General features: G+C 37.1%; 1 protein-coding gene and 1 pseudogene across 2 annotated transcripts in view; one reads left to right on the forward strand and one right to left on the reverse strand.

The window, feature by feature from the left end:
• The window catches only part of VAV3 (vav guanine nucleotide exchange factor 3), a 338,168-nt gene that overhangs the window by 303,900 nt on the left and 19,456 nt on the right, over positions 1–14,812 (forward strand). Inside the window, exons 23-25 of one of the 2 annotated variants that reach the window (XM_008704211.2) lie at positions 5,117–5,233; positions 5,807–5,894; positions 11,747–11,876. In XM_008704211.2, the coding sequence (XP_008702433.2) occupies positions 5,117–5,233; positions 5,807–5,894; positions 11,747–11,876 (335 nt within the window). Of the gene's footprint in view, positions 1–5,116; positions 5,234–5,806; positions 5,895–11,746; positions 11,877–14,812 lie in introns of those variants that run through there. The other variant, XM_040626968.1, reaches the window with a different exon arrangement.
• Positions 1,319–3,020, reverse strand: LOC121102049 (annotated as a pseudogene).

Raw genomic sequence — 14,812 nt, forward strand, 5'->3', positions numbered from 1 at the left:
TCCCAGGGTCCTGAGATCAAGTTCTGCATCAGCCTTCTTGTTCAGCGGGGAGCCTGCTTCTCCCTCTGCTTGCTGCTCTCCCTGCTCCTGCTCGCTCACTCTCTCTCTCTGACAAATAAATAAATAAAATCTTTTTAAAATTAAAAAAATAATAAAGCATTCTGATTATTTTCTATTCTATAAGCAAAGCATAGGACATGCCCGGTTGCTACAGGACTACACTGTCCAAAGTATGGGATTCTTCCCATCAGCCCTCTTGCTCTCCCCTCTGTAGCTATTACCTGCTTTCTCTGACCTCCCTGAGCTTGCTGAAGAAATTATAGCAGGCTTCGATACAACTGGGAAGCTCTGCTATATTTTTACTTAGTTAAAGATGAATTTGAGGTCAGAACCACATGGAATTAAAAACCGTGATCCTGACAGGAATTAAATTTGGGGAACAGAGCTGATAGCATGGATAGTCAAAGGGAACAACACGAGGAACTGGTAAAATCACGAGAGTGTGGTGATTAGCTTCCTTCTCTTTTCTGGTACTATTTTGCACAGAACTAGGCATAATAGTTACAAGGGTAATGATTTTAGAGATAAATACTAATGCTACAAACTACATGGATTTTATGAAATAAACCGATAAGGTACCTGGGAACCATTCAGGGCACAGGAGATAAGTTTTTGAACACTTTGTTTTAAAATGCACCCTTGCAGATATGTAAAATTCTAGTGAAAATATGACCAGTTAGAATAGTATTGTTCCTAATGCTTAAAAAGAAAAAGAATCAAGGTGTTCCGATGACGGAAGAGCATTGAAGGTAGGAACAAATAAAGATGTTTCATAGTAAAAGTTTTAAATTACTTTCTTTCTTTTTCTTGAGCGACTTTATTCAACTTTATGCTTTCTGCTAGGGGACAATGGTCAAGTATATCAGAAAATGGAAACTTCAATTTTAGAAATACTACACTGTTTGTTTAGAGAAAATGATGCCGAATGATGACATGTGGTTCTCAGGTCATTGAGAAGTTGGATACTCACCAACTGCATTGTCTGTTTATTACATCTCTATGTAAAAACAAGTTATTCTCACAAGGTAAACTTGGTCTCTTGGGTAGAATCAAGATGATTATCTTCATTTGCCTGGGTATAGAATTCTAGGTGAGAAATTAGTTTGCATCTCAGATTTTAAGGCATTGCTCTATTGTTTTCTAACTTCCATCTCAATGCTGTTCTGATTCATTCATTCCTTCCTCCCTCCCTCCATCCTTCCCTCCCTCTTTCCAAGAAAATAAATGTACACCTTTACTTATTTACTTTTCAGTAAGTTTAAATCCTTGAGGGGTACAGCATCAGACAGATTCTCTGGCCAATGGCTTTAGAAGGAAGGCTGCTTTGGAATTTGGCATGAACGTGCCACTGTTTCCATGAGCCTGAGTTCCTTTTCCCCAGATTACTCTGGTTTTGTTCAGTTTGCCACCAGGAGTCACTGTGGTGTTCTTTGTTCTGTACACATAAGCACATCTCTGCCTAGATAGAATTCAGTTTCATGTTGAACATAAACAACTTCAATTTTAAAAAGAGTCGTGTGTTCCCTCTAGTTCTGGAGACCCCGCTTATAGACAGCACAAATTGCCTTGGACCACAGCCTTCCAGACATATTTGTCGATTTCGGGGTCCTTTTCCCAGCAGTCATCCACAGGTTCCAAGATGGCAGAAAGAGGCCATTCAGATTTCTGATTCTTTGTATGTAATACGATTGGGGGGGGGGCACACACCCTGCAGGCAGGGATGAGGCATGGGGCTTAAAACTAGGGAACTATCTGAAAATCCATATGAAGAACAGGATGCAGATGCCAAGGTTCCTACCCCATTCTCCAAGTAGTCAGACAACTTACTTTTCCCTACCCTAGCAGGAGACAGTGGAATTAGAATGTGTATTATATGGAAAAATTGAGCCATGTGGGGGTAACACTTAGAGCAATGCCAGCGGAGACTGAGGGAGATGCTATACTGCAGAGTAGTCAAATTAAGGAAAGTCTGCATACTGACTGAAGACGGTCCCCGGTTCCTTTGTGTAGCTCAGTTCCAATACTGTGACAGCTGGGTCTCATACACACAGACTATCCTCTCATTGCATCCAGACAGGAATCTGGAAGATTTTTCTCTAAAGGAACTGAATAGACTCTGTAAAAATCCTAAAATCCTAACATTTGGTTATTATCCAGCCCCATGAATCACATTCTTGCCAAATGATTATGTTCCTACCCAGCGAGTCTACTTTGGTGCTCCCCACCCCCACAGAGATGCCTCTCTCCTAAATATAAACAGACAACAGAGAGTAACCAGACATTTGAGAAAAGCCTTGAACTAGAGAACAAATAGAATAAATGGGGGAAAAAATGAGGAAAGTACAGACATGAGAATGAGCAGAAGAAAGATTTATTTTTTAAAGCCTTTAATTTAGAATTAAGAGATGACAATATACCGATGGAAGTGAGCTGGATGTTTTATAAAAGGAACAATCAGAGATCAAGAAAGAGGTCTTCTAAATTACGTATTAAGTAGTGGAGTTGGAAAATAAAGTTGAGCAAATACTCCAGATAATCAAAGAAATAATTTGATAATATGGGAGAAAAGATAGGGAAATTAGACAGTTGATCCAGGAGGTATAGCATTTGTTTAGTGGGAACTCCAGAAAGAGAAAACTGAGAGTAGCAATTATCAAAGAAATAAGACAAAAATTTCCTAGAATCGAAGGATATATGGCTGCAAATCAAAGATGCTACTGAGAGCCCAGGACAATATTGAACTAAAACGTATGGCATATAACTGGAAGGCACATTGTCATGAAATTTTGCAATATAGAGAAAACAGAAAGAGTCTTAAAGCTTCCACGGAGGAAAAGAAATCAGACACATAAAAAAAAAAATTAGAATGGCACTCAATTGCAAGTGAGAAGACAATAGGACAATGCCTCAAAATTTGAGAAGCAAAGTAATTTCTCACCTAGAATTCTATACCCAGGCAAATTCTGAATTAAGTCTCAAGTAAAATAAAAATATTTTTCTGGATGTGTGACTTTCTGAGTATTTCAGCCCATATATCCATTTATAGGAAGCTGAAGGATGAGCTAATAAACCAATAAAGAGGGAGATACAGAATCCAGGAAATGAGAGCAAAGGGATGTCCCAGGACTATAATAATTCAGCAGGCTTAGAGAGCAAGTAGTATTGACTAGACCAAGACGGTGGAGTCTCAGAAGAAATGAATGTCTCCATAGAAAAAAATGGACATGTTCAGTGTATGGTGTTGAGAAAAATGTATTATTGAGAGGTTTATCATTCTCTCGTAGAATTTGGAGATAATTTGTAAGACAAGCTTGAGCAGACAAAAACTTGAATTATTTTTTGGATGTCAGATGTTCTTTGACTTTGAAACACGACAGAACTGGGCCAGATGATGGCTTGGCTTTGTAGAGGTTACAGAAAGAAGAGTGAGGAGAAGCACCATGAAGGAATNNCAGGAATGGAGAGGAAATGATTTTCCTTCCTGATACCTAAAATTGACAAATTAAGAAATTGTAGTTTGATTAGGTTATCTAGAAATATGCAAGCATAGATAAAAAATAGATAAAATGCTTGAAATGGGACTTGGGATAGAAAGCTGATCAGATGGGGTAATGCTACTTTTTCATTATTATTATAGCACGAGTTGACTTTTAGAAACTATGTGTTACTTTGATAAAAATGCATATGCCATATACTAATTGTGATAAGTGCCATGGAAGAGATTAGGATACTGTAGTAAGAATGATGGAGTGAAGCGTGAGATGCAGGACAACATTCTTCAGACGGGATGACCAGAGAAGGTCACTCTAAGCTTTAGTGATGAGAAGGAATGTGTGTGGATTGGGTGAGTGTTTTCCAGGCAATAATATAGTCTGTGAGAAGACTCTTAAGATCAAAAAGAGGCTGGTAAGTTCCTGAACCTGAAAGAAGGCCGGAGACTAGTGAGAGATGAGATGAAGAGTGATCAGAACATACGGGGTACTAATAGTTCATGGGTTATCATAGGTGCTTTTGTCCCAAGGTACCATCTTCATAAAATGCCCTTAACTCTACTTCTGTACTTGGTGGAAATCTCACATAACCTCCTTCAACAAACTTTTGTATTTTAAATAAGCATTTAGTATAAATTAAAGGTGGGTATTTAAACTGAATGACCTTAGTCTATGTGTGAACCAGAGAATTTTCTGGAATACTAATCCATGAAGTTTTGAAAAAGAGCCAATGTAAACATAAAATTTTTCCCTTTAACTTTTATCGCCCAAAATCTCTGCTATATTTTGCCAATAAATGTAAAATGTGTATTTGATGTGAAAGGGTTACTGAAAGCGTATTTTAACATTGGATTTAATATAACTGTTATTGTTACAGAATTTGGGTATGTTTAAGGGGAAGATAGTTTAGGAAGAATTCTATTATTGGAAATATCTACCTTTTAAAATTAACTTTTAGCCACTACTAAGTTCTTAAGAAAATTGGTTATAAAAATTGTGGATCATAAGAATTCATCTTGTATACCCCAAAATAATTATTTAAAAATAGTTTCAATTGTTACTGGAATTTTCTTAAAAAGATGCTCAAAGTAGGTTTCATTTCACAGTGTGGAGAGAAAAGGTGAAATTTTAGAGGGTGTGTGTGTGTATACGTGTGTGTATGTGTGTACACGTGTGTGTATGTGTGTGTGTGTCCTATCCATGATAGTCCCTCCCTTCCGAGTCTTTCTCCTTCTTGTTCTTAAACTCCCTTTATGTCTTTCTCTAACCCAGTACCTACTCACTCCTCTCTTTGTCCCATTTATTTATTTGATAAATATTTACTGGGTGCTTACTGTGCGTCAAGCACTCTTCACGTCACCATTGCCAGCTTTGTAGAGCATTTGTTTTTCACTTATCAAAGGACTTTTTTCTGTCTTATTTTTTGAAGTAATGTAATTAGTTAGTATCGACATAAAAACAGCTCAGATCTGCCACTGAATTAAAATCTTGACAGAGACTTATTTTTAGCTTCAGTTCTGTTCCAGGTTTATTACCCAAATTCTCTGTGTCATTGTTTCTTTCAGGTATGCTGGACCGATGGAAAGATTGCAGGCAGAGACTGAACTTATTAATAGGGTAAATAGTACTTACCTTGTGAGGCACAGGACCAAAGAGTCAGGAGAATATGCAATTAGCATTAAGTAAGTAGGACAAGTACTCTTACAGAAATAGATTTCCTGTTTTCATAATTGCATAGACCATCTGACATGTATAACACTGAAGTTAAAAACCGAGGTTCTAATTGCAGCAGAAATAATGTGTCTATCCAGACAGTTCATTAATACTTGAAAATATCTGTTAGAAAAACAGTATTAAGTGTTATAGGCTGCTAATTGGCATATTAGATTTCTTTCATAACATTGTATTTTGGTGATTTGATGTGTGTATGTTTCTCGTTAATTCTAAAAATATATATTACTAGATTTCGTTTTATTTGATTTTGTTTTTCTATATTCTCAAACTGAACTTAATAAATTGGGCAAAATGATTGGTCAAATTTAAGCCCCAGCACTTCTCATTTCAAATATTGGTTGTATCTTCAACCGATCTAGTAAATATATTTTGTTAATTAGCTGTCACTAGTGTATTGGCATAAGTATATATTTTGTCTTCAAATTAATTCCTATAATTTTATTGGGGCATGCCCTCTGGTAATTATTGATTTCTACTGATTAAAAACACATTTATATTCATACGTTATTCATTGCCCACAGGTACAATAATGAAGCAAAGCACATCAAGATTTTAACAAGAGATGGCTTTTTTCACATTGCAGAAAATAGAAAATTTAAAAGTTTAATGGTAAGCATTGATTAGTTCTTTTCAATCTGTGGTCCTTATTTTGCTCTTACTTTAAAGGTCAGTTTAATTCGATCATTTCTTAGGAATTTTGTGCCCTGAAAAGTTGTTTATAAGAGACCCCTGTAATTTTGCAGCAGAATCCTGATAATCCTAAGGGTTCCAATTAAGTTTTATATTGCCCTGCTCATATTTTTCACTGTAAGTTCAGTTTGCAAGTTTTAGATAACATTTCAGAGTCCACATTATTTATGATTCTTGGAATAATAGACGAATTCGGTCAACTGCCAGCGATTTGTGTTTCGCCTTGTGTTCGAGTGACGGTGCAGATCTTTCACATGCATCTTTTCTCCTCTTCCTTCCTCTGCCTCTAACTCCTCGTGCAGACAGAGGAAGGTATTTTTAATAAAAACAAAAAAATTGTAATTGGTAAAATACCTCTCACTAGTTCATGTAAAATACAATATAATGCCAAACAGAAAAGCTGTTTGTATTTTCTGCTATTTTAAATCATCTGTGCTATGGTTCTGCTTCATTACTTTGGACAGTTAAATATTAACAGGGTAACATTTTTACCAGTGTATTTCATAGGAATTTTATATTTAAATTGAAATAGTACATTGTTACCAAGTTGCTTCAAACGAACCAAGATGATTTTATTCTTACAATTTAAAAAATGACCACTTAATAATTTAATATTGCATCATATTATGGATGTCATAAAAACAGTGTCTATATGGCATTATATATGCGTTGCTGACAGTAAAGAAAAAGTTCATATTTGTTTAAAAGTGGTCTCAAGTCTGTTTCTCAAGTTTGAGAGTTTCTTGAAATAATGAAGAATTTGGACACAAAATGCAAGATGCATTTGTAAGTGCACTTCTAAGTACTTTGAGTAACATTGGGAAGGACCACTCACTGATTGAGCCATCAATCAAATGATACATATTGCATCCTCCGGAAAACATCTCAAAGCACTTTGCAGATGTTAAACATTAAAGTTAAAACTGAACGTAAGAGAGCCTTACAAAATAGGCCAGCTTGAAAGGCTTATCTAAAAATCTAGAACTGCTCCGAGACAGGGATTAGTGTTGTAAAGAAACGGAAGCATCTTGAGTTGAAAGAAAAGGCAGAAAACCTCTCTGGACAGATATATCACATTCCCAATTCAAAAGTTAAGGATGGGCAGCAAGATCATGTCCTGGAAAATGTGAGCCCTGCCAAATTAGTAACCAGGATCCAGGCATCCTCCCTGCTGGAAGTGACTTACGTTCTGTTGGAACAAGCAGGCTGTGCACACAGAGAACTGGACCTGAGGAGATTTTTCCTAAAATGAAAACCTAGGAGGGAGGTGGTAAGTGGATGCACAAATAATGAATGACAGCCCCAGCTGAGACCTGATAAAAGCATGCACAGGGGGTCTCCGCATCGCTGCAAGACATAGCGGCTTGAGCTTTCACCTGCAGAACTTCCGAGGTTGATAATGAGGCTGCTCCACGGTATTACAGTTAATGTGAGACTTTAAAAAAAAAACGCTCTAGGGCCAAAGATGACTGCCAGCTTCACCGACTCTGAAAGTAACAAAAGGAACTCCCATCTGAGGAGACAAGCAAAGAGGATGAAAGGAATAGTCACTGGAAAGGGCCAATCAATTCAGCTTTGTGTCCCTTGGTTCAGCTCCAGAAAGTTCATCAGCAGCTAAGGGTAAGAAGTGAAAAGCCGGTAAATACTTCATGACCTGGATTAGTGGACATAGATGTTCACGTTCCTACCTCCAGACAAAGCTATGACTATCGTATAAGCAGCAGACCCCCAGCATTCTTAAATAACGTGTACCAGAGAGCAGTGAAAGTTTCTGCAGTGATGTTCTGGAAAGGGAATTAAAAGTACTGTCACGGAGCTAAAACAGGCTCCCCCTTATATGGTATGTATGAAATGTCATAAATGCCACTGCTAGAGACATAGGCATGTTGCTTTTCTTCCATAACTGGAGGAAAGCAACTTATGTAAGGGAAACACATAGCACGGTGGGGTAAAGGGAGGGGCTCAGAATTAATCGCATAACTACAATGAAACTAAAAAATATTAGCAAAAGGAATATAATTACAAAAAGAAACAGAAGGAGCTGAAAACCTGTGTCTTGGATAAATAGTTTTGTCCGATTAAGCAAATAACTGTAAAAACTGCTGAAGAGACCATGGAACTAGAGTCTGGAGCTGCCCCTCCTCTTTGTTTCTGTTCATTTGTTGAACCAATTTATATTGCGCCCTTACCTTGGGAAATCATTATGTTTTTGCAGAACCTAAAATGACTCCACTGTTCTAAAGAAGCTTTCAAATTCGTAAATCCAGCTGTAGCAGGAATCTCACAGTAATGCTGTCCTTTACACCTAAACTCCTAGGAATGGCTCCTATTTTAGTAAGCAGGCCCTTTGGAAGGAGAGAGAGAATTAATAGGCACCTTTGACTTCACTCTGGCAATGTAGGGGGTCTCTAAATCAGGATCAACAACTTCAAGGAGTTAGTTACATTTTATCACGTTGGTGTCAAATAACACAGTTTCCATTATAAGTACATAATGGTCTGTGCATTTGAGTTGCTTCTTAAGAATAGTTCTGTATCTCCCATTATGGGTCGTAAAGTTATATGCTTCTACCTACGAAACTTATTAGGGCCTGGAATTAAATTTTAATTTGGCAAAGATGTGAAATGGAAGCAAACTCCAGGACTTATTTTAAATTAGCCAGTTTCTCAAAGAGAAGATTGACCTTAGGTGGTTATGACCTAAGCTTTTCCCCTTGGGTTTCAATAGCTTGGCTAATCAAAATCTTTTTCTTAGTCATTAAATTCAAATTCTAAATGAATTCCTATATCCAGATTACAAGGCATTAATTTTGTTCTAATTTTCATGTATGCCAGGCAATCCATGTCCAAATGCTGTTTATAAATCATCTCCATTGCCTGTTTCCTTGGTAATTGGAATGACTGACTCTCACTCATTATTTTTCAGAGAGACTTGAATTGTTGACACTGCTGTGTCAGTGTGAGATAAGGAAAGCTTAGCGATTTCTTTTGTTTAGAGTCTTCTTATTTACTTGGGGTACCTGAAGGTCAATGACTGCTGAAGCAGGGGTGGATTAGACGAAAATACAGAAAGCATAACGGCATAAATTGGAAAAGACCCATGGTGGCACAATTTAATTCTACCCAGTCAGAAACATGTAGGAAGATTTACCCTCGTAAGACTGTAAAAATGGAACTAAAATATCTTCCATGCTTAGTGAAGTGATCAAAGAGTATTTGCAGCTTACCAAGCTGCGTGACCCTAGGCCTTGGAAGAGTCATTTTTTCTTCCATAAAATTTGGAGATGGGTAGGTATGAAATGATCGCCAAGTCCTTTTCAGTATAAGTCTGTGGTTTCTTGTCAACTTCCCATACACTTTAATTCATGCTAATCCATGCTACCGCATAAAATTTGTACTATTTATAACAAAATTACACTGCAGCTCAAAGTTATTAGCTTACAGTTACTTTCAGGTTTATTTTCATATTTTTGCTAAAGAACACATTTTACTTAGTTTAAATAATAAGACTAAAAGAACAACACTTTGGTATCATTCGCACCAGCAACACAATATATATGTATGTACAGTTCCTACAGAGACCTTACAAAATTCTGCCTTTTATTGTTTAACAGCATTAAATAATATTAGTCTCTAGAACTTAATTCTAGACATTGCAAACCATGTTAAAAATCACCATAATACAAATGCCATGTTCCGATTATTGAAGCCATTTTGAGGATATAAACTGCTATCTGGTATTTTGATTCTTTTTCTTTTCTTCTTAAGTTGGTCAGATTCCAAATTCCTTTGCTTCACCAAAGACCACGATAATCTGGGCTCAAAAAGAAGGAATAGAAGAAACGTGATAGATAGATAGATAAATAGATAGATAGATTAGATTAGATAGATAATAGAGATAGTTATAGATGTAAAGTATGTAAAACCTTAGCATCTTAGATCTACGAAAACAAAGTTCTTGGTCCATCGTGGACACTTAGCAAATGCTCCTTCCCTTTTGCCTCCATTTTTATTTTATTTTATTTTATTTTATTTTATTATTATTTTTTTTTTTTTTTTTTTTGTATTTCCATTTGCCAGCATTACTTGCTAATAGCATGATGTAATTAAGAGCACAGACTTTGGAGACAGACATTAGCTGTTCACCCTTGCACAAGTCAGTTAACTTCTCTGAGACTTGAGTATCAATGGGGGAACTAAGCCTGACTCTTGTTTATTGTGTGGAGATTGTGCAAAGCCCTGTAAAGGTCCTGGCACGTGGGATCGCGGTGATAGTTATGATTATTCACATGCACCAGGCACTCTATACATCTGTGAACTGCTTCATTCTCCCCATTTTACAGATGTGGGAGTTGAAGATTCTCCATTTGCTTTACCCAATGCTTCAGCCAAACCAATCACCTTTTTGTCTGGTCCTAGCCTGACTGCTCTACTTAAAGCAATCCTTTCCACCTTCCTGGCTACTGAAATTTTGCCTGTTCTTCAGTTTAAGCCAAGCTACCTCCATCATGAACCGTTCCTTCATCCTCTCCGTGGGGCTCATAAAAAGGAAGCGCTCTTTCTCACGTTTGAGTACCCATAACCCCTAACTTTCCTTCAAGAGTGAGCCGTCCTAGAGGGCAATAGCTTTATCTTCATAATCTTTGTGACCCCTGGAACTCCCCACACAATGCATTCTACAACTCATCCGAGTTTAGCCATAAATAATGTAAATCATAAATAATAGAAATCATTGATGATTCTTTTTTGCTTCCTTCGGGTGATTTTTGGCTCAGTTGGTTTGTTTTGGGGAACTTTGAACATAACCACTGAATGGAGGTACTGAGTTGATAACAGTGGTTTTTAGAAGAAATGAGTTACTTTTACCCTATTTGTTTTTAAACATTAATAGAAGCACAAAATAATTAGGTTAAAAAGTGATATTGCTTTTTATTTCAGGTATTTCTAAGAAATATTGTACCTGTAGTACTCATCTAATAATATGCATTTTTTCATTATGACTTATTATTTATTTTCTACTTAAAATGGATTCAGATTTGTGCAGAATCTATGAAACTGACGTCTTAAGAGAAATTTCCTGAAATTTTGGTGTGGAAGATGGTAGATGGTTATTCTATTAGACTTAGATATATTTAAGGCAAATTAGGTATAAGGGAAGATGGAAAGTTCGACATTATTGACCTCTATAAGTAGCAGTTGCTATGCAGAGCTATGGAAGGACACTAACACTTCACTGTAAGCCAGAAATAATGTCAGGTGGCATTTGTGGTTTATCAACTTTGGTTTACCATGGAAAAGAACATTTAGAATCAAGTTTGTTTTTCTGCTATTTAGGAAGAAAAGGCAGGAAATGAGAAATTGCTATATATTCAGCAAACAGCTGTTCCCTTTATTTGTGTTTAGAAAAGCAAGTATTTCATAAATAAGAACAATAATTACTGTTCTGCAATTAAAGTTTCATATGGTTTCTTTTCATTGACCACATCTGACTGAAGACGAACGGGATGCTCTCTATCCATGAATAACAATAGGAGGCAGCTCACATCATCAGTGGCCTGCCTGAGCAACAAGGGCGATTACTAGTTAGGTGCCACTGACATCCAGAAAGCAGGGATAGATTATCACTTACTTACCCTTCCATAAACTTGTGGAAAATTTAGCATTAAATGTCAGTCATCTTCCCCTTGTGTATAGTTATGTGTTCAAGAGTTCATGTGTTTGAGAATAAAAGTACCCTTATCAAAAATAATCTTTAATTCTTTTATTCTAAAGGAACTTGTGGAGTACTACAAGCATCATTCTCTTAAAGAAGGTTTCAGAACCTTGGATACAACCCTACAGTTTCCATACAAGGAGCCCGAACATTCAGCTGGACAGAGGGGTAATAGAGCAGGCAACAGCTGTGAGTACTACCATTCAGAATGCAATTGGCTCTCCCTTAAGGATTGGAGGCACAAGAACAATAAGCATCTTCATTCCAAATTTTGAAATATAACCAATTAATATGCTGATCTGTTTAGCCAGGACTTTTTTGTGGAGCTAAGCAAAATCAGATGGACCAACAGGTTTATGAACGTGTCTAGACATAGTTCTCTGTGCCACATCAAAAGTCATGTTTGCATTTAGAAATCCATCAGAAGTGTAAAGGGTACGTGACTACGTAAGTTTTGTATTTTTCAGTGATTTGTGTATTAGCCCAACTCTTTCTAACTCGTGTGTTCGTGACCATAATGCTGTTTGAGTGAATGGTACCTAAGCCTGGTACGCAGCTAGCCCATCTCGCCTGGTATCCCAAATCTGCTTATGATCCTGTTTTAATGATTAGCTTCAGGATTTTGAAATGGCTAAAGCATGTTTCCTCTGATGCCGGTGTTTACAAGTATACCCCAGTCACTTTCTTGCCACATGAGCTCTGTGCCACAGCTAATCACAAAATATTAGCACGCCCTCCAAAAGCACGGGATAGTTTCAGTGTGAGTTCAAGTCAAAACTTTTTTCTCATCACTATTTAATGTCACATAATCTTCCTAGAGGTAGATATAGCATGTAAAGAGAACATTGTGATGAAAAATGCTATGAATAACTTGTGATTTCCTTCCCTTATGTTAATATCTTTTTTTTTTTTTTTAAGTAAAATGCTTTTGGAGGAGAAACGAATACAATTTTATTACTCTTAGAATTTTAGCCTAAGCAAAATGGGAATATTTAGGGGTATTTGAAAAAATAATTTGCATCGTGTAATATAACTTTTAACTTTTTTTTTTCCCCCTGAAAGCAAAAACTAAAAGGGAAACAGGTAACACTCAGGGCTCTAACAACATCAGTAAAATTTCATACACCTGTATATAAGTAAATATACAAGTAATTTGTCACATCAACTGAAAGATTTTTTTTATTTGAATAACTTAATAGCTGTTCTCTTCACAAGGATCAGTAATAAATGACCAAGTTTGTGTAATGAAAGTAGTCAGAATACACTTTATTTTGAAACTTTAAACACCTATTGAAAGTTATCCTTCTGGGGGCGCCTGGATGGCTCAGTCAGTTAAGTGTCCAACTCTTGATCTCAGCTCATGTCTTGATCTCAGGGTTGTGAGCTCGAGCCCCGCATTGCGCTCCATGCTGGGCATGGAGCGTACTTCAAAAAAAAAAAAAAATTATCCTTCTGTTTTTTAGCCCAGTGTTACCCAATTATCTTAGATTCTCCTATAGGCCATAATTTTTGCTCATTTAAAAATGGAAGTTTTTCCTTGAAAAACAATTTTCCTACAAATATCTTTTTCTTTCTTACGAATTTCTTAAGAGTCTACCAAAGTTATGACCTTTTCCCCAGTGAAAAGTATAAATTTCTACTGTCCTTTACTTTGCCTTCGTCACAGCAGGAGATGATAAAAGTTGCCAAGGAGGTCAGTTATACTAAAAATCCTGTTTGTTTGAGTTCACTTAGTTCTGGAAAGCCAAGGTGGGAGAGGTTGGCAATCAGGGAGAGCAGATGTCCCATATTAGTGGAAGGTCATTAGCCCTCGTATTGCACTGCGTGGTTACTCCCAGCACTTTCTCTGTGCTTGGCACATGTAGGTGTTTGGAGGATGTTGTCCAACGATGAGCACAGTTGCCTAATCTAAAATTTGTCTCTAATGTTCAACAAAGTATTTAATGCTCAAACTTTTTTAGCCACTAGGAATGGAGTTTCAGGCCTTTTGCGTTTTGTTTTGTTTTGTTTTGTTTTTTAGCAAAAAGAGACTAGCCAACAGAATGATTTTGAGAACGTCAATGTGAGCTACAGGGAATTTTTCAACAAATAGAGTCATGAGGTCAAATACTCTCCGCCCAGATTTTTTAAGAGACTCTGGCGAGCCTGCCGCAGAACGCTTTTACAATCAAGAAGTAAAAGCAAATCATTCATTTAAAATTAATCTTTGTCAGAGTTTAGTTTTATTTATCAGTCATTCATTAATTCATTCCTTCAGCAGATACTCATTAAATACCTAACACAGGGCACTTTTCTAGGTATTGGGATATAGCAGTTGAGAAGACAAGTTCCTGCCCTTACGGAGCTTGTATTTTAATGGGGACACGCAAGTGTGGGATGGGAATTTGCTACTTCTATATAGGATGATCATGGAAGACCTCCCTTACAAAGTGACCAGAAAGCAATGAGGGAGTGAGTGAGTCTGTCAGTTGGCAATAATTGCACGATGGTCTGGACTCCAAGATTATTCAGATTATTCAGTCATTACCATGCAGCACGATTATAATCTTAGATGAAATTTATAATACTATCCCGGTGTTTCATCTGCTTTATACTGTTGTATAAAATAAGAACACTAAGATGGTTCTTAGGGTTAAATGAGGAGCCTTAAGCATTTGGCACAGTGCTGGTACATGGTAAACCCTCAATGAATATCAGCTGCACCTGATTCTACTACCACCACCACCACTACTAGTAACTCCTAACACAGCAGACATTTTCCTGCATTTCTGAGTTGAATTTAATTTTATCTCCTAGACATTCACATCTTTGCTTTTATGATTTTTTAAATATTCCTTAATTTATACCAAATCCTGATTGAGAGTTAACCCCTAATAAAACACTGCTTCAATTTTTCTGCACGTTGTGCTTCTCAGAAATGGTGAGGAGAGGGGCGCCTGGATGGCACAGCGGTTGAGTGTCTGCCTTCGGCTCAGGACGTGATCCCGGCATTGTGGGATCGAGCCCCACATCAGGCTCTTCCGCTGTGAGCCTGCTTCTTCCTCTCCCACTCCCCCTGCTTGTGTTCCCTCTCTCGCTGGCTGTCTCTATCTCTGTCGAATAAATAAATAAAATCTTAAAAAAAA

This window comes from Ursus maritimus, unplaced genomic scaffold (genome assembly GCF_017311325.1).
Source record: "Ursus maritimus isolate PB19 unplaced genomic scaffold, ASM1731132v1 scaffold_12, whole genome shotgun sequence".
In the NCBI taxonomy this organism is placed as follows: domain Eukaryota; kingdom Metazoa; phylum Chordata; class Mammalia; order Carnivora; family Ursidae; genus Ursus; species Ursus maritimus.